Below are 19,229 nucleotides of genomic sequence, written 5' to 3' on the forward strand. Positions count from 1 at the left end.
CCGCCTTCTCTAAAAAAATAAATTTTAAAAATTAGTTTTCTCTTATTGTGGTAAAATATGTACAACGTAACATTGACTCTTTCGACCATTTGAAAGTGTACAGTTCTTGGGTGTCAAGTATGTTCACGCCGTGGTTCAACCATCACCCCCGCCCCCCCCCAGAACTCTCCCACCCTCCCAAACTGAAGCTCTGTCCCCGTGAAATGAGGATCCCCTCTGTGCTGGCCGCTGACACCACCCCTGACACCACGGTTCTACTTTCTACCTCTGGATCTAAGGCCCCGAGGGACCTCCTATCAGTGGAGTCGCACGGTGCTTGTCCTTCAGTGACTGGCTCATTGAAGTCCTCCAGGTTCCTCCATGGGGTCGCAGGGGGACAGCCTTTCTTTTTTAAGGCTGAAGAATATTCCGTTGTGTGTGTATAGGACATTCTGTTAATGCATTAGAATTATCTTTTAAAATGTGAATCCGATCGTGTCCCTTTTCTTGCTTAGCCCTCCCAGTGGCTTCCCAGGCCTCTGAGTCATGAGTCTTCCCGTGGCCCTGGACCCTCTCCGGCCCCTGGCCCTCATCCTCACCCCGGTCTGCAGCCCTGCAGGCCACTTCCTGACCTCCAACACACACACACACACACACACACACACACACACACTCTCTCTCTCTCTCTCTCTCTCTCTCTCTCTCTCTCTCTCTCTCGGTGGGCCCCACAGGGGCGGCTCCCTGGCCTGGACCTGCCCTCCCCACCCCCTCATACTCATTCCTCCTCTCCCCAGACCTCAGACATGCCCCTTGGGGGAGGCCTTCCCAGTCACTCTCTCTTTCATGACCCTGTTTACTTCCTTCCCGTTATCTGGCTTCTCTGCCGCCTTGTTTATCGTCTGTCTCCTCCCCTGGAACGGCCCAGGCAAGGGCCCGGGCTGTGTCTGGGTCACGGCTGCGGGGCTCGCGGGGGATGCGCTGATAGGCGCCTGGCTGCCGTGGGAGCGGCAGGCGATCTGGGGGAACCGGCCTGCTGTGACTTGTTGTCACCTGCCCTACAAGCTCATTTATAGCGAAGCCGGTACAGGCAGGCAGCGGGTGGCCTGGGGAGGGGCTGCCCTCGCTGGCCAGAGTCCCGGCTGGCTCTGCTCACTCAGCCCGAAGGAGGTGACCCTGCAGTGGCCTCCTCTCCCCTCTTTGCTCCGATTTTGTGCAGCTGTGGGAGACAGAGAAACTAAAAAGCTGCTGTGTGAAGATGGAGCTTCGAATCTTTTCACGGCTCTCCTCACGGCAGGAAACAAGAAACCAAGGGCAACATAATAACATTATTTGAAGAATCTCCCCCAGAGAAAGGGCCAAAGTTCCATCCACCTGCATCCAGAAGTTTGTTCTGGGGGAGAATCGATCCAATAAACACAAAAAAAAGGAATTTATTTTCAAATTATACATTTCTGTAGAAAAACGTAAAAATACGTAGTTAGGGAAAGATGAAGGGACCCGGAAGGGGGGCCCCCGGTTCACAGAGCAGGGGAACAGTGAAACCCCTCCCGGCTCTCCTCGGTGACTTACAATAAACATGTTACCGAGTGTGACAGACACCGAGAACAGTGACCACGTCATAAGAAGTTTCTACACGCAAGTGGGAGGACTAGTCCCCGGACCGAGCCTCAGAACAGGGCCAGCGTCTATCTGAAGCCCCCTTCTGCGCGTCTCTGGGCAGCGCCTCCCACGGGGAAGCACGACCCGGGCTTCCACAATGGACCACGCGAGTTTGGACGTGGATTCAGCCTACCTTTCTGGGCAGTGTCACTTGCTCACATTTGTCGCTCGGCAGCATTCTGTCCGTCACGCGACGGATGACGGATGGGTGTTTGGACGGTTCCCAGGATCGCGGCTGTGAACATTCTAGTACGTAGTTTTGACAGACACACAACACTTGCCTGTCGGCCGCACAACCGCACGGGTCCGAGGTTGTGTGTATGTGCAGCTTGAGGAGACGGAGGGAGAAACTCCGACCTGGGGTACTTCCTGTCCCTCCTAACCGACCTAGCGGGACTGCGCTCTGTGTCAACTTGCGTTCCCGGGCGCTTGGTGAGGGGGAGCCTCGTTTCCTGTTTGTTGGCCCCTTGGACACGCTCTCTGCGGCTGATCTGCGGCTGCTCTGCCACCCGTTCCGCTATTGGGTTTCTGTTCTGTGTGACTCTTGCTAAGTCTTTCATATTCTGACTATGAGTCCTTTGCCAAATACGTGAATTGTAACTTCTGCTATCTGGCTTGAATTTTTACTCCTAACGGTGGCTTTTGGGCAAAAGTCTCAAATTTAATATAGGATAATTTATCAAATTTCTTCTTTCACGGTTAACTCTTTTAGTTTTCTGTTTAATTAAAATATCTCTGACAGGTAAACATCCCTGAGTTTAATGTAGTTGAATTGAGCAATCTGGTTTGTTGTTGTTGTTGTTGTTGTTTAATTTTAAGCAGGGAGCCCAATGTGGGCCTCGATCCCGGGATGCTGGGATCATGACCTGAGCCGAAGGCAGCTGCCCAACGACCAAGCCACCCAGGCGCCCCATCAATCTAGTTTTTTTAGTAACTATCATAGTTCTCATCTCCCTACTTCACTACGATTTTGTGCAGCTGTAGGAGACAGAGAAACTAAAAACTCTGAGCTAGTTTTAAGATAGTGTCTTACATGTCTAAGAAATCTTGCCCTATCCTATGTTTGGTGAGACATGGAACTTGTACTCTCCTGAAAACTTTGGTAGGTTTGCTTTATACATTTAGGTCCATACTCCATCAGAAACTGATTTGTGTGTATGATGTGAGGTAGGGGTCCAATTTCATTTTTTTGCATATGGATACTTAATAGAGTCAGCACTTTTTGTTGAAAAGGCTGTTCTTTCTCTATTGCAATGCTCTTCTACCTTTGTTGTAAATCGAGTGTTTGAACCACATGGGGTCTGTTTCTGACTCTCTTGTTCTATTGGTGTATTTATCTATCGCTACCAATATCACACTGTCTTACTTGCACTAAAGACTTTGAAGACAATTTGCCACTGTAGCTATAAGTGGGGGTATTTCTTCTTGATGTTTTCTCCAATTGATGTCTACAATTATCCCTTTCCCACACGACAGTCTGGAGGAAACTAAACAATACATATGAAAGATAATCAAAATCATAAGGAAGGACAGCTTAAAACAACACCGAGAAGTCATTTCATGGCTCTTGGCTCCCAAGAAAGCTAGCTTTGAAGATTCTGTGTTGAGGATTCTGGGAAATGCGTGCACTCATTTCATTGCTGGAGACTCAGGAAATGTGAACATGCTACTGGAATGCAATTAAGCCAACAGAGTAATGAAAATGCTAGTACCATCTTCAATCCCCACCCCCCTAAGAAAGTAGGTCAAAAGAGAAAAGAAGCACTTGCACAAAGATGTTTATAATAGGGCTTCCGGTAGTAAAAACTGGAAACACCTTTGGTGTGGCCCCAACAGTAAATCACATAGCTATCAGAGCGCTTAGTATAGTAAATGTGCACGACAGGGACGAGTAATTCCACTGCACTGAAAGCATAATCTGTCAAACTCGGAGGTAGATTGTCTACTAAGATTTGGTGTGTACCTGGATACAAGTTGTCAGGGCATAAAAGGAAGAATGAATAAGTTCCTCATAGTGCAATTGCTGGGGACACCTGGGTACTTCAGTTGTTAAGTGTCTGCCTTTGGTGCAGTTCATGGTCCTGGGTCCTGGGATCGAGTCCTGCATCAGGCTCCCTGCTCGGAAGGAAGTCTGCTTCTCCCTCTCCCACTCCTCCTGCTTGTGTTCCCTGTCTCGTTGTGTCTCTGTCAAATAAATAAATAAAATCTTAAAAAAAAAAAAAGCTTTCAGGAAATTTGGGAAATACAGAAAGGTATAAAGATGACATTAGAATTCACCCAGGTTTCTTTAACCCAGGAATAATCACCGTTAACCCAGCAGTAAATTTCCTTTTTTCTTCTTCTGTGTATATTGACTGGAATCATACATTACAAACAATTCTGTGCATTTCTTTTTAAACCGAAGCTGCATAGTGTGAGCACTCCTCATGCCATTTAAAATTCTTTTTCTTTCTTTTTTTAAAAAGCTTCTCTTTTAAAATAATCTCTGCATCCAACATGGGGGTCAAACTCACGACCCCAAGATCGAGAGTCACACACTCCACCAACTAAGCTGGCTGGACATCCCATTTAAAATTCTTTCAAACATGATTTTTAGTGACTAACAATTTGCTTTGTGTGTATACCATCCTTTGGTCTTTCCCTTGTTGGGCATTTGTACTTTCTCAATTTTTTTGTTAATTATAGAAATGCTGCATAGAATCTTGGTAGACAACTTTTATCTGAATCTCAAAGTGTCTTCCTGGGACAGAATCACAAAAGTGGAGCAAGGCTGGGAATATTTTTTAAGTCTTTTTAAGTTCTTTAGTTCTTCTTCTTCTTTTTTTAAATTGGAGTCTAGTTTGGCACATGATGTCACATTCATTCTAGGTGATTCGACAGCCCCACCTTACTCCCCGCCCACCACAGGTGGCTGTCAAGGCTATGAATATGAATATGAATATTTTTAAGGTCTTTGATCTATATTACTGACTTGTCACAGGGGGCTTCACTAACGAGGTGCCTGTGGGATGCTTCCTTCCCACTGACCAGGGCTATGCTCCACGCATGGGTCCTGGCTGAGGGTCCCAGCGTCCAACAGTCTCCAGGATCCTTTCTTTTCTTTTTTTTAAAGCACTTACACAGGGCTTTCCTGTCCTTTCTAAGTGCCTTTTTAAACAATTTTTTAAATTAATTAATTATTTTGAGAGAGAGACCAGTGAGAACAAGCAGAGGGAGGAAAAGAAGGAGAAGCAGACTCCCCCCTGAGCAGGGACCCCGATACGGGGCTCGATCCCAGGACCCAGAGATCATGAGATCGTGACCTGAGCCAAAGGCTGATGCTTAGCAGACTGAGCCCCGCAGGCGCCCCTCCTATGCGCTGGAGAAGTACTAACTGATTTAACAACCCTACACAGAAGGCCCGGTCCTTCTCCTTGCTCCATAGATGAGGAAGAAGGCTCAGGGACAAGCCCAAGGCCACAGGATGCATGGGCGTGACTAGCTTGTGTCACGGCAGGGCAGGACCTCAGGGTGGGGCGGGGGTATCTCTGCTCTGGGAAGAAGCCAGACCCTCTAGCCTGGGTCTCAGGAGTACAGTTCCTGACTCATCACTTTCTTTCTTGTTTCTTTTTTCTTTTTCTTTTTTTTTTTTTTTTTTTTTTACAGATTTTATTTATTTATTTACTTGACAGAGAGAGATCACAAGTAGGTAGATATGTAGGCAGAGAGAGAGAGGAGGAAGCAGGCTCCCGGCTGAGCAGAGAGCCCGATTCAGGACTCGGATCCCAGGACCCTGAGATCATGACCCAAGCCGAAGGCAGAGGCCCAACCCACTGAGCCACCCAGGGGCCCTCTTTCTTATTTCTTTGGGTGTCCTGAGCTTTGAGCTGCTGCTGAGCCTGGTCACGTGAACTGGGGCCCGCAGGCAGCCTGGTGGGTGTCCTTTGGGATGGCAGGGAGGCCCCTGGCTTTGTAGTCAAGGGTGTGGCACCAACAGCCCCTGTGTCTCAAGGGGCTTAGAGCCTGGAGTCAGTGTGGCAGGGTCTACGCCCAGCCCAGAGGCTCAAGAGGATGGCAGTCAACACAGAGGGTCCCCCACCCCAAGAGAAGGAAAATCTGACACGGGCTGCTCTCAGGAAACTCATAAGAATCCACATTACCGGAGGCATCGCCTGGGTCCGGGGTGAGCTCCCTCAGGGCGGGGCCTGTCTTTGTGTCCCCAGCCCCGTCCCCTTTGCATCTGCTGATTGATGGGTGCTCAGGGACTCTGGATGGGGTTCACTGGCCACCCAGGAGGGGCCCGCTGCTGGGATTAGGAGCTTGCTTACCCATGAGATGTAGGTGCAGCCTGGTCAGGCAGGGGCCCTGGGTTCAAACCCCACTGGGGTCCCTCACGGTCAGGCTGCATGACCTCGAACTGGATTTAGTCTCTGCACTGTGGCCTCAGTTTCCCTTCTGAATGCCTACACTGTGTTGAGGGCGGAAAGAGAGATGTGTCAGCAAGGAGACCTGAATAGACAGACACCACAGGTGCTAAGCCTTGGGGTGTGGGCAGGGAGACACAGGGCCCCTGTGTACACCCCATCTTGCTCCTTCTGAAGACAGGGGACACCATCTGGGGTTCCTGGATTGACTGATCTCCCCTCCCCACGAAGGGGCTCTGCCCTTTGACACTGCTTTGGCCGCCACCCCAAGGCCAGAAGCTGGCGGGCAAAGGCCGCTGGGGGTCTGCCTGGAGAAGTCTCAGAGCCAAACCCGTCCCTGGAGCTATTTTGGCAGACCCCACCCGCCCCGTGCCTTCTCCCCTGGGGTGGCTTCGGGCCCTGGCTCCCTAGCCCAGACATCTCCAGTGTCCCTGCCCCTGGTCATACCTGGTGACACAGCAAGATCCTGTGGGCAGCTCCAGGGGCAAGACCCAGAGGTCTGAGTGTTCCTTGTTCATTGCAAAAATGGCAGAACTAAATTACCCCGTGCTTACTAAAAACTGGAGAGGAGGATGGAAGGCAGAGTGAGGGAATGGAGTCAAGTCCTCTCGGGTTGTGGCAGGGCATCAGTGATCTTGTCTAAGTCAAAGGAAGGAGACCCCCATGTGCAGTGTGCGTCTGCAGTGGGGCTCCTCTGGGGAAGGACCCAGCAGGGAGATGGGCGCTTGCGGCTACAGACTCCTCTTCCCTGTGGGGTTCTGTACCCCAGACACATCCTTGAAAACACATGGAGCAGATGTCACGTGTGCACACATGCGCACACATGCGCACACACACACCCCCCTTTAGGAAACACACCAGCTCCCACCAGGAGCCTCTCAGAGGACCCAGACCAAGAGGCGGCGGCCAGATGCTCCAAGGACAGCCGAGCGCCAGCGCCGCATGGCATAGGAAGCCAGAAGTGTCTGCAGGAGGTGTGGCGGCTGCGTGGTGGCGGCCAGAGGGTCACACCCCCTAATGAACACGCAGGAAGCCCCAGCGGGCTGGCCAGGAGCTTCGCACCCCAGGGGACAGCAAAAGCTTGTTTCCTTTCCCAGATAGCTGCTGTGCTCTTGATAAACGTGATAAACCGCTGGGGAAAGGGGCTGCCCCAGCGGGACAGGGCTAATCCTCGGATCCCCCAGTGACCGCCTGCTCATTATTATGTATTGTGTTTACTCAGCCCACCTTTCTAGTCACCCTTCAGAAGGTGCAAATCCTTCCTGCCCCCTTATCAGCCCTGCTCTGGAGATTAGAGCCCCAACACCACCATCTCCCAGGGCTCCTCCCTGGACTGGGGGCGGGGAGTGGGGCTGGATCCACGCTGAGGGACTCAGGACCTAAGGCCTGGGAACTGGAAATGGTGATGGGTCCGTGTGGAGAAGACTTCCCATTTAAAATAAAATGACCCCACAGAAAGGCCAAGGCGTGGGGGCAGGAGAACTAGGGTAGAGAGGGAGGTCAGGCGTGGGTGGGTGAGAACAGGAGAACATGCCCCCATCCCGGTGTGATTGCACACCTGGGCTTGTGCAGGTTGAGGTCCTGGAAATGTGCCCACAAGACAGCTGGGGGCAGGGGCAGCATAGGACACACTTGTCCCTGTCTGTCCGTCCACCAAGGGTATGTTTTTCAACCTTGAAGGTGTGTATGTTCCTAGTAACGAGTAACCTATTCTGGACTAAGATCTTGAGTCCTTAATTTCCCTCCTTTGGGTTTTTTTTTGTTTTTTCTTAGCAAAAAAGAACTCATCCAACCGTGCATTCTCGCTTCCCTTCCTCCCCTCCCCCACACCCAGCGTATACTGTTGGAGCACCAGCTGTTTGTGAGTCCCAACAAGAGAGTGTCTGTCCCTTGCTGGGCTTGCTACTCTGATGGGCACCTGTCTCCTCCATGCCAAGACTGGAGGGACATCCTGCCATTCCCACGAGGGATCAAGGGCATCCAGAGAACAGAGGGATGCACTGGACGGGGAGAGTTGGGGGTGATGAGTTCATCAGGGGAGGATTTTCACGGAGGAAGGAAATTTATGCCAGACTTGCCAGATGAGAATGTCGCAAAGGTAACGAAGAGGAAAGAGAGAGACCATGTTGTGTGTGAGGCCAGTGTGTGGCTCGCAGGGCAGCTGGTGGGGGGAGGAACGTGGGCTGGGAAGCTAGGCAGGGCCTCAGGAGAGCCTCTGGGGTGGGGGGCTGAGGAGGGGGAGCCCGTGTCTGTGACACAGAAGTGACATGTTAGGGGTCACCCAGGCAGAGGGTCAGGGTTCGTTCACACCAGACTCTGCTCCTCTTTCAGGGTTCCTGAAAGTGAAAAATATTCACCAAAAAAGACACCAAAGAGTGTTCTGCAGGAAAGGCTGGGGGTGGGGGAGAACCAGAAGTTTATTTTAATTTACTTTTTAGATTTATTCTTTGAGGAGGGGAGGTGCAGAGAGAGAAAGAGAGAGGATGTCCAGCAGGCCCCGTGCTAAGCGTGGACCCTGACATGGGGCTCATGCCTTGAGCCTGAGATCATGACCTGAGCTGAAATGGAGAGCCAGCTGCTCAACAGACCAAGCCACGTAGGCGCCCTGAAGTAACAGGAGTTTAGAGGGAAATATTGACCTACATGATGCTAACTTCAGATGTTAAATATGAACCCTCACCTGCATATCGTGATTATGCTTGGAGCTTTTAGAGAGAGAAAAAAAAAACCTTTCCGTTCATCTGTTCTTACTCTCAGATGCTCGGGAAGAGCCCAGAAAAGACCTCAGGAAAAAATTCTTCTTCTTTTTCTTTTTTTTTTTCTGAATTTTCCTTTCTTTTTTCTTTTTCTTTCTTTCTTTCTTTTTTTCCCCCCTGGGGCCCTTCCTTTTCTTTCTTTCTTTTTTTCTTTTAAAGATTTTATTTATTTATTTGACAGACTGAGATCACAAGTAGGCAGAGAGGCAGACAGAGAGAGAGGAGGAAGCAGGCTCCCTGCTGAGCAGAGAGCCTGATGCGGGGCTCGATCCCAGGACTCTGGGATCTGGGATCATGACCTGAGCTGAAGGCAGAGGCTTTAACCCACTGAGCCACCCAGGAGCCCCTTCTGGGCCCTTTCTTTCCTCCCTGAGGCAATCAGGAAGCTGAGGAATCATCTGGAACATGCCAGATCACCATCAGATCCTTCATGGCAGGACAGACGTTTGTTCCTCACAGGCCTGCTCTTGCCGCCCCAGCCAGCCTTCCCCTGGGTCAGATTGGGTCAGATTCTGGACTGTGTGCCCCGTGAGGCCCATGTGGGAGGCCTGGCATTAGATGGGTTTCTGGGTGGTTCCAGGCAGAAGCCATCGCATCCAGGGATAGTCCCACAGAACAAACCTGGCCTGGGAGAAGGCCGGAATCGTGGGAGAGCTGCATGGAGCCCCACGCCCATGCAGAGGGGGAGCCGACTCTCAAAGCCCAGCCAGCTTGCATGTCCGACACAGCCATGTTGTGCAGAGCCACAGAACCGGGCCATTGCATGATCCGTGGAATCCAGGAATCCTGCACCGAGAGGACCCAGTGAGCTGGAAGGCTGGGCTCTCTCCGGGCCCCCTAGGTCGGAGGAAACTTTGGTTCAACTGTCCTGGGTCTTAATGCATACGCACGTGAGCTCAGTGTATAGCCGACCCTTGAACAATGTGGGGGTTGGGGTGCCATCGAAAATCTGTGTAGGACTTCCAACTCCCCCAAAACTTCTCTACTTGACCAGAAGAAGCCCCACTGATCACCTAACCAGTTGATTAACACATAGTTTGCATATTCTACGTGTTATATGTTGTATTCCTACAACGAAGTAAGCTAGAAAAAAGAAAATGGCATTAAGAACATCATAAGGAAGGGGTGCCTGAGTGGCTCTGTCTGTGGAGCATCTGACTCTTGATTTTTGCTCAGGTCATGGTCTCTAGTTCATGGGATTGAGCCCTGTGTAGGGCTCTGAGTTCAGTGGCGAGTCAGCTTCTCCCTCTCTGCCTGTGCCCCCCCACTTGTGCTCTCTCTCTCTCTAAATAAATAAATCTTAAAAAAAAAAAAAAGATCATAAGGAAGAGAAAATACACAGCCAGAATCTTAATAAATAAATAAATCTTTTAAAAAAAAAATTGTAAGGAAGAAAATTACAGCCCAGGACTATATGTATTGGAAAAAAAAAATCTGTGTGTAATTGGACCCGTGCAGTTCAGATCAGTGGGGTTCAAAGGTACTTGCCTTCTTGTACAGCATTCAGACCGTGGGAGATATGCTCCCAGCATCCCAACATATCTCTGAGAAAGAAAAGTCTTTACCTGAAGCTACTAGAACACTGTGTGTTAATTACCCTGGAATTCGAACCAAACCAAACCTCATTTTACCATGCCCTAGTTTAAAGAAAAAAATTCTTTGCAAAACTCTAAAATTCCCAGCAATACAGGTTGGTAAAGGGTATGGGTATCTTCTGCCTTACAAAGCCTGGGGAAAGAGCGCAGATTTAGGCAACTTTAGAAGTAGGCTTCCTCCTACAGGTCAGAAGAGGCGATTTTGCTGTTATCCCGCTTTTGTAGCCCACCCTGAGCCCACAGACTCAAGACCAGACTCCGCCTCCCCCCCCAACCACAGTCCCTGCGGGCCTGCCCTCCCTTCCACTAGCTAATGAGCCCCTGGTACAAAGCATCTCAATCCACATTCGTGTTTTTCTTCTGGCCACTAGCTAATTGCCCAATTATTTTATTTCCCCAGCAAAACTTCAGTCGGCCTGGAATCCACATTCAGGACTAAAAGCCTGTGTCCAGGGAGTCAGGGGATTTGTCCTCTGTCTGTTTGCTTCTCCTCCATGGTCCCCAGCTCGTCTGGGGTTGGGGGGGGGTGGGGGTTCACCCTGCCCACTTCAGAGGTCAGCCAGGACCACGTCCTGGAAAGAGCTTCGGGGTTTGGAAGGAATCCTGGCCTAGGAATCGAAGGCCTGGCTTTCTGCTGGCAGCCATTGGAAACTGGGAGCTGGGGCAAGGAGTCGCCTCCCTGAGCCTCACTTTTTTTGGCTTTAGAAATGGGTGGGGTGTGGGTGAGGCAGATCGGCCTGGGCAGGCGCTGCGGCCTTCAGCTTTCTGAGTCAACAGAGTAGCTGGGAGCAGGAGCAGGGGGCCTCTTGGCTGGGCAAACCCTCTGGGGTGCCAAATGTTGCCAAGCTCTCCTGGGGGAGGCCCCCAGGATCTAGAAGCATTTTGGGGGGCTCCCTGAGCACCGGGTTCCAGAATCCCATTCCTTAGTCAGAAATGCTGGGTGTTGACTGGTAGTTCTAGTCCCCACTGAGACCAAAGCTATAGACCCATCTCTGTGTTTGGAGACACACCCCGGGGCCCAGGGACAGGCCTGGGGGAGGAAGAGAACCCAACAGAGGACTGTCTTTCCCATTTACTTTCTTCTTGGAAAAATGAAGTTTCAGTACTGGTTGGCAATCCCAGGTGCAAAAGGGGCTCAGGCCACTGAGGATTCCCAGGGGTTCTCAGCCCAGAGGTGTCTCCTAGGCAGGTGAAGAGCCTTGTGTACCCATGCCCACTTGGCCTGGGAGCAGCAGCACTGGGGCCTGACCTCCCCAGCCCTGGGACAGCAGGTCCCTGTTGAAACCAACACAGGGGGCCACACGGCCTCATTGTGAACTTCTAGGCCCAGGGGCTCCTGGGGCCTAGATGTTGGGGGCCCAGGAAGGGGTCCCTGGCCTGCGAGGGGCAGCCCGGGTGTTACTTCCTTGGCATCGTTGGCCCATGATAAGCCACCGGGCTTCCTCTCTGCAAGTGGCGAGGGTGGCGGACCGCTGCATATTTATGGAACAGCAGCTCAGGATGGCTGCCAGGGACTAAGGGCCACAAGTCCTGGGTTGCCTGCGAATGCGACACTTCTGCACCTTTTGGCTTGACTTAAGGCCCAAATGTTTGCAGCAAGGAAGTCCCTGCTAATCACTTGCAGAGAAAAGCCACACCTTGGCTCCCAGCAGAGGCTGTGCGGCCCAGACAGAGCAGGCAGCAGAGGCTGCGTGGCCCAGAGAGAGCAGGTGGCCCATGGGGCCTCGGGGTGCCAGGGGGTTCAGGCAGCAGGAGAGCTGCAGTGAGCTCTCCGATGGGTTCTCTGTGCTGCGCCTTCCCTGAGCGGTGTTCTGACTTTGCCTCTGAAAGGTGCTTGAGGACACCTGACTCCTCTCCGGTTGCAAACACCTGCTCAGGGCCTGGGACATGGGGAGCACCCAAGGAATGATTGTTCTAGTCGTGGCCATTTTTAGAACAGCCACTGGTAATAAGGGGGGGGGGCAACCCTTATACTGGGCTCTGGGATGCATGTTCTCCGTGTGCTAGTGTGTTTGCTCTCCAGACTAGCCCTGCGAAGGAGACCCAATTATGACCGCACCTCCTTCAACTGGGGAAACTGAGTCACGAAGGCCTTGAGGAACTTGCTAGGTCCGACAGCCAGCAAGGTGCACAGGCCCCATATGTGCCCCCAGCCAGTCTAAACCCCGTGTTTCAGAGGCCCTGGAAGGCTCCCAAGCCCAGGTGCTCAGTACCTAAGGCTTTGGACAAGACAGGACTCTGGGCAACTATGGTCTCACTTTCCAGGTCCTGGTCCCTTGACCCGGTCCCCCTGAGTGCCAGTGTGAGCCCATGGTCAGACTTAGGCCATGTAGTGCTCCCAGAGCGACTGGCATAGCTGATGGGCCTCGGCTGTGGGACTGCGAAGACACTTGCATAGTTGCCCTTCCTGGGACCTCCAGAGAGCCAGGCCTGACGCCAGTGGCTTCCTTAATCACAGACAGGACTCAGTCTTCGGAGTGTCTGTGGAGAGGAGCAGGAGGGGTCCCACAGGGATGGAGAGTAGGGGAAGATGGGTTGGGGGCTTCTGTGGGTACTGCTGGATGGGGCCTGGCCCAGAGCAGGCAGGAATGGAGAATGCTCTCCTTCCTTCCTGACCAACACACCGAGACCCAGACTGGCCTCCAGGAAAGGGATTTCAACAGATGCCTGATAGGATTCTCATTGATACAGAATAGGCCCACTTTTTCATAGGCTGGGACTAGGGTAGCGCCAGGGAAATTTAAGAGGCACTAAAGTCACTTCTGAGCTGCCCAGATAGCCATGGCCAGAGGCCCCAGGCTGGTGTGGCATCCAGACAGGCCTCCCTGCCCGTTCTCCAGTGCCCCCTCCTCCAGGCTCCTGGACCTGTCTGGCTGCTCAGCAACCAGGGGGTCCAAGAGGTGTGGCCTCCCTCCCTCCGGGCTCAGCCCCAGGCTGCCTATAAAGCCAGTCCGACCCTGAGCCCAGCCAGCCCCATCCCTCCTCAAGCCTCCTCCTGGGACAGGTCTGTCTGCTCTGCTGCTGCTCCTCTCCCCGAGCGCCACCCCATGAGGTCGTTGTGGCTGTGCTGGGCGCTATGGGCCCTGCCCCTGCCGGGCCCCGGGGCCGCCCTGAGCGGGGAGCACATCCTCAGCACCCTGCTGCGGCAGCTGCAGCTCCGAGAGGCGCCCGTCCTGGACGCAGGCGACGTGGAGGAGCTGGTCACCCCCCCGCACGTGATGGCCCAGTACGTGGCCCTATTGCAGCGCAGCCACGGGGTCCGCTCTCGAGGGAAGAGGTTCAGCCAGAGGTTCCGAGGTGAGGACCCCCTGCCGCCGAGCCCCCGTCCGGCTGGGGGCGGGCGGGGCGAAGATGGGAGGAGCCTGTTCTGGGGACGCCAGGGCAGGGGCCCCTGGGTGTGAGGACCGCTGCGTCTCGGGGGAAGGGGGTCTCTGTCTGCCCCGAGCGCCCTGCCGCTCAGGCCCAGGGGGAGCTGCCCCACTAACAAGGCTGAGGCAAGAGAGGAAGGTTGGGGCTCCCCTCTGCTATTTGTCGTCCTGCCCTAGACGAGTCTCCCGACGTCTCTGAGCTTGTTGGCTTCTCTGGAAACGGGGGCGTGTGTGTGTGTGTGTGTGTGTGTGTGTGAGAACCGGCTCTGATTCCCTCCCAGAGTGGGGGGCAGCTTGTGAGATGAGAGGGAAGGGCTGATTCCATCATTTTCAAGGTCAGCCTGTGGAGAGGTGAATGGCACTGCACCCTCTCAGCTCCGTGGGGCTGGGGCTCCCCTCCTCAGTGCCCAGGGGCGGACCCACACCTGCTGCTTTCCAGCTGGGAGGATGGGTGCCTGGAGGCCTGGAGACTCGGCAGAGGTGACTGCCCTCCCAGTTTTGCTGTGCACCCTTTGCCCAGCGAAGGTTGCATGTGACTCTTGAAGTCAGGGTTGTGAGTTTGAGCCACACACTGGGCATAGAGATTTCTTAAAAATAAAATCTTAGGGGCACTCAGGTGGCTCAGTCGGTTGAATATGGACTCCTAAATTTGGCTGTTGTCATCATCTTCAGGTCCTGAGATAGAGCCCTCCTGGGCTCAACACTGACGGGGAGCCTACTTGAGATCCTCTTTCTCCCTGTGCCCCTCCCCCTGTACCTCCCCTTGAGGGGCCCACGTGCACTCTCTCTCTCAATAGCATAAAAATATTTTTCAAAACAAACAAAACAGAAAACTGCATGCCTGTGCACCTGAGGCCAAACCCCAGCCCCCACATCCATCCTGCAGATTCCTGGGGACCTCCCTGCGGATCTCCCTGGGGACTCCCAGGGAACTGCTGTTGGCTGGCCCCAGATCCTGATCCCCTCGCTGCTGCCCTGGTGCTGGAGAGGTCTCCTGACCCTGTTCCTGTCTCCAGAGGTGGCGGGCAGGTGGTTGGCGTCGGAGGCCTCCACGCACCTGCTGGTGTTCAGCATGGAGCGGCGGCTGCCCCCCAACAGCGAGCTGGTGCGCGCGGTGCTGCGCCTTTTCCAGGAGCCGGTGCCCAGGGCCGCGCTGCGCAGGCACGAGCGACTGTCCCCGCACAGCGCCCGCGCCCGCGTCACCATCGAGTGGCTGCAGGTCCGCGAAGACCGCTCCAACCGCACCTCGCTGGTGGACTCCAGGTGGGTATTCCTAACGGGGAGAGGAGGGAATGGGAGGGGAGGGGGTGTGGAGGTCGCAGCGTGGGCGGGGCGTGTATGGGAGGGGAGGAGAGGGGAGAAGAGGGAGGGAAGGGAAGGGAAGTCCTAGCTCGGGGGAGAGGGGGTGGAGGGGCTCCTGCGCAGGGGATGCGAGCGGAGGCTCCCCGCGGCAAACCCCCAACGCCCAGCTCAGGCTCCCGTCTCCGTGCTGCCCTGTCGCAGGCTGGTGTCCCTCCACGAGAGCGGCTGGAAGGCATTCGACGTGACAGAGGCGGTGACCTTCTGGCAGCAGCTGAGCCGGCCTCGCCAGCCTCTGCTCCTGCAGGTGACGGTGCACAGGGAGCACCTGGGCCCGCTGGCCTCGAACGCCCACAAGCTGGTGCGCTTCGCCTCCCAGGGGCCCGAGGGAGCGCGGCAGGGCGAGCCCCAGCTGGAGCTGCACACGCTGGACCTGGGGGCCTACGGGTAGGAGCCCGGGCCCCACGGGGGACCCCGATCACAAGGCACAGGGGGAACGCCAGCTGAGTCCAAGTGGGACATTTCAGGGTGCCCATGGGAGTGAGTGCCCGCAGGAGATTGTCCTTCAGTCTCAGGACAAGTGGCACTTGTGATGTACTGTTTGGCTGTTGGTAGTGACCCGTCCTTGCCACAAATAGCCTTTTGAACATAAGGAGTGCTGCATGGTAAATCTCCCTCCCAGATGCCCCACCACGCCCCGCCCCCCGCTGACCTCTGCCTCTCCTTACTCCCGCCCCCTTCGCAGAGCTCAGGGCGACTGTGACCCCGAGGCGCCCGTGACCGAGGCCACCCGCTGCTGCCGCCAGGAGATGTACATTGATCTGCAGGGGATGAAGTGGGCTGAGAACTGGGTCCTGGAGCCCCCGGGCTTCCTGGCCTACGAGTGCGTGGGCGCCTGCCAGCAGCCCCCGCGGCCCCTGCCCTTGGAGTGGCCATTTCTTGGCCCGCGGCAGTGCATTGCCTCGGAGACGACCTCGCTGCCCATGATCGTGAGCGTCAAGGAGGGAGGCAGGGCCAGGCTACAGGTGGTCAGCCTGCCCAACATGAGGGTGCAGAAGTGCAGCTGCTCCTGGGACGGGGCACCCGTGCCCCGCAAGCTGGAGCCTTAGGTGGGGGACAGAACCACCCAGGTGTCGGGCTGGACAGGTCTTGACATAGGTGTGAATTTCCTCCTTAGCAGGTGACCCCTGGGCCCACTCAGCACCCTGTTTTACCTTTCCTGCGCGTTTTTCCATTTCTTGTCCTCTTCTGCACCATCACCCACCCTAAGCACTTACATGAGTCACTAAGGCAGCTCTGACTGCTGAGTTCTAGAAGGAAATCCCAGCCTCCTTGTTATAGGATGCAGCCGGCTCAGACAGACTGCTTGCTGGGAGTTTCTGTTCTCTGGCAAATTCTCAGCTGACTATGGTACAATGTGCCCTATGATGTGAGCTGGGGAAACAAACTGATTTACTCTACTACATGATGGGAATTACAACAAAACTTTAAAAAATCCCCCAGTTTCCCTAGGTAGGGAGGAGGTCTAAAAAGGAACACCCTTTCCCCAAAACGCTGACCCATTCAGGATTCTTGTGAACAAACTCCCCTGAGAGATTGCTAGGAGGGAGGACCAAGGGCTTCCACCTGGGGCAGTGGGCAGGGAGTCAGGACACCTGGTTTCTGGATGGAACAGGGTCACAATTGTGACCTTAAGCCAATGGGGTCACCCTTTCCTCTTAAAAGGGAGAAGGTGGGAATCAGCTCTGAGTCATTGCTCAGGGGGTCAGAGAGCCCTAACCTCTCCCCCTGCCCCCATTCCCCAGCATTTCCTGTGCATAGTTGCATTATTTCCCCCATGGTTTTAGAATTTTCCCCACCAGAACCCATGTGTCTTTACTTTTTAAAAATGTAGCCAAAAGAGTTGAGTAGATAATCCTCCAAAATAAAGTGATGGTTTTGCTCTGTGTTTCTGCATTTAGTTTCTGGTACCCTTTACTTGAGAGAGAAGGGAGCAATGACGGGGACAAGATCTCATGATGACGTGAAGAGAGGGGGTGACTGAGACCCCCAAACACGGCAATAACTAGGTTTAGATTAAGCTTTCATTTATAGCACTTAGATTCTCCACGCCCCCACTACGAAACCAGTATTGTAAACAATTACTCACACATGCCATCTCTTTGGAAGAAAATCCCCCCCACCCAGGCAGTGGTTATGGGGACAGGACCCGGGGTGACAATGGTGTGGCAAGCAAGCTAAGCCTTACTGAGCCCTCACTGTAAGCCAGGGTGCTGTGCCAGGCAATTTTATAGAGCTTATGTCACTTAATTCTTGCAACGAATTCCTTGAGCTAGGTATTATGGTTCCCATTTTCCAGATGAAGAAATTGAGGCAGGGACAATGCAAATCTGTTGAATCCCTACGCCAAGGCATGGGTTATAACATTCCTTCCCACTGCACGGCCGCCCCCCTCCCCATAAGCATGCTCTGTTGAGGACATGGACGTTAGTGACCAGGTCACCTGGAAGCTGCCACAGCTGGCAACATCCTTACGTAACCTTTCCAGGCACCTGGATTTCCCTGTGTTTGGCTGTTGAAGTTCTTGGGCTCTGTTTTTACCTAAAAAGCTAATTAATAACAATGAACTAGTGGAGGGGAAAATGGAGCCCATCTCTGGACAGGTGGGATCTGAGAACGTGGCAAGTGTACAGTTGGAGGCAGTGGAGAGGACTTGGCGTGGACAGAAAGGCCTAGATCACCCCCGTAAGACATCTGAATGAAGCCCTTCCAGGTGGGATGCTGTGAATACCAGGAGAGACCACTGTTTTCTTTATAAGAAGGGTATCCATACCTTCTAAAGGGTTCCACCAGCACTCAGTGACCTATCTGCGGCTCTAAAAGGTCTGGGGGCTCCCAGCCAGTCCATTCAATCAGGGGCAAGAGTGGGCCTGCTCCCAGAATCTCCTGTGATCTAAAAAATCCAGGAGATCGGCCTCATTTCAAAATGGAAGGATGAGTTCCTCCGCACAGGGAGACGGTGTGGTAGGCAGGGTTTTCTCCCCCAACACACCCATGCCTCCCTATCCTTGGAGTCTGTGACAGTCATTTTATATTTCAAAGGGGATTTTGCAGTTGTGATTAAGGTTACCGACCTCAAGACAAGCAGATGATCCTGGAGTGACCAGGTACATGTAGTCTCATCACAGGATTCTTTCAAAGCAGAAAACGTTCTTTGCTGGAGGCACAGAGATGAGGTTTTAGGGAAGGTCAATGTGAAGATGTGAGTGCTGGCTGACCCGTGAGCTGGACCCAGGTGAGGGAAGCTCTTCAGTCCCTCCCCTGTCCTTGGAATGTGGATTCTGGTTGCCCTTGCCCAGAAGCTGTCCCCAGGACAGCCTTGAGACAGGGATCTGGGGCTGGGACCATCAGGGATGGAACCCATCTGCTAAGGCCGATCTGAGAACCGTGAGGAGCAGGTGGGCAGAGATCCACCATCTAGCGGGCCCCCAAGACAAACCTCCTATATAGTTCCCTGTGCTTGTTCAACCCATCTGGAGCTACCTCTTTCCTCTGTCCCTCCCTGTCCACCGTGTCTGGGCACCGGCTTCAGATCACACCTGGGAGCTCCCAGGAGGAGGGAACCAACAAGAGGCAGCGAAGAAGGCCAGAAAGAGTTGAACCATGAAAAGGGAGGGACCTGCCGTTGCTGCTCTGCAGATGGAGGGGACCGTGAGCACAGGAATGTGAGGGCCTCGCAGAAGCTGAGAACGCCAGGAAAGGGGACCTCAGGCTACAGCCACACGGTGCCTGCGTGCCTGCGTCATGGTGCCTATTCTCCCCCAGAGCCTCTAGGGAGGGACCCGGATCGGCTGCCCTCTTGATGTGCCCTGTGGGACCCAGAGCAGAGAAACCAGCCGGACCCACCCAGACTTCTGACCGGCGGCTTGTGAGGCAATAGGTTCATTCCGTGATGCAAAATTCGCAGTGCGTTTCTATGGCAACAACAGAAATGAAGCTGGTCTGTCCAAGTGCTAGCAGCGAGGTGTAATTACAATGTTTTCACATACAACATGAACACTGTACTTCTTTTAAAAATCAGGTTTAGTGGGGCGCCTGGGTGGCTCAGTGGGTTAAAGCCTCTGCCTTCGGCTCAGGTCATGATTCCAGGGTCTTGGAATCGAACGCTGC

General features: G+C 53.8%; 1 protein-coding gene across 2 annotated transcripts; it reads left to right on the forward strand.

The window, feature by feature from the left end:
• The first annotated feature begins 13,439 nt into the window (after positions 1 to 13,439).
• LOC116576535 (left-right determination factor 1-like) lies at positions 13,440 to 16,197 on the forward strand. Of its 2 annotated transcripts, XM_032318877.1 has the most exons (5): positions 13,440 to 13,689; positions 14,777 to 14,819; positions 14,922 to 15,023; positions 15,264 to 15,506; positions 15,805 to 16,197. In XM_032318877.1, the coding sequence occupies exons 1-5, from the start codon at positions 13,440 to 13,442 to the stop codon at positions 16,166 to 16,168; spliced, it is 1,002 nt and encodes a 333-aa protein (XP_032174768.1). In that variant the 3' UTR covers positions 16,169 to 16,197. The 2 variants fall into 2 exon arrangements, with proteins under 2 accessions (XP_032174768.1, XP_032174767.1); XM_032318876.1 differs by having other exon boundaries at positions 14,777 to 15,023.
• The last annotated feature ends 3,032 nt before the right edge of the window (positions 16,198 to 19,229 follow it).

This window comes from Mustela erminea, chromosome 17, assembly GCF_009829155.1.
Source record: "Mustela erminea isolate mMusErm1 chromosome 17, mMusErm1.Pri, whole genome shotgun sequence".
Classification (NCBI taxonomy): domain Eukaryota; kingdom Metazoa; phylum Chordata; class Mammalia; order Carnivora; family Mustelidae; genus Mustela; species Mustela erminea.

What these genes read in the sequence shown, in the direction of transcription:
- LOC116576535 (XM_032318876.1), top strand. Translation starts at nt 13,440, where the DNA reads ATGAGGTCGTTGTGGCTGTGCTGGGCGCTATGGGCCCTGCCCCTGCCG. An exon ending in GTTCAGCCAGAGGTTCCGAG is followed by an intron (nt 13,690 to 14,776) that starts GTGAGGACCCCC and finishes TCCTGTCTCCAG; the next exon opens with AGGTGGCGGGCAGGTGGTTG. An exon ending in CTGGACCTGGGGGCCTACGG is followed by an intron (nt 15,507 to 15,804) that starts GTAGGAGCCCGG and finishes CCCCCTTCGCAG; the next exon opens with AGCTCAGGGCGACTGTGACC.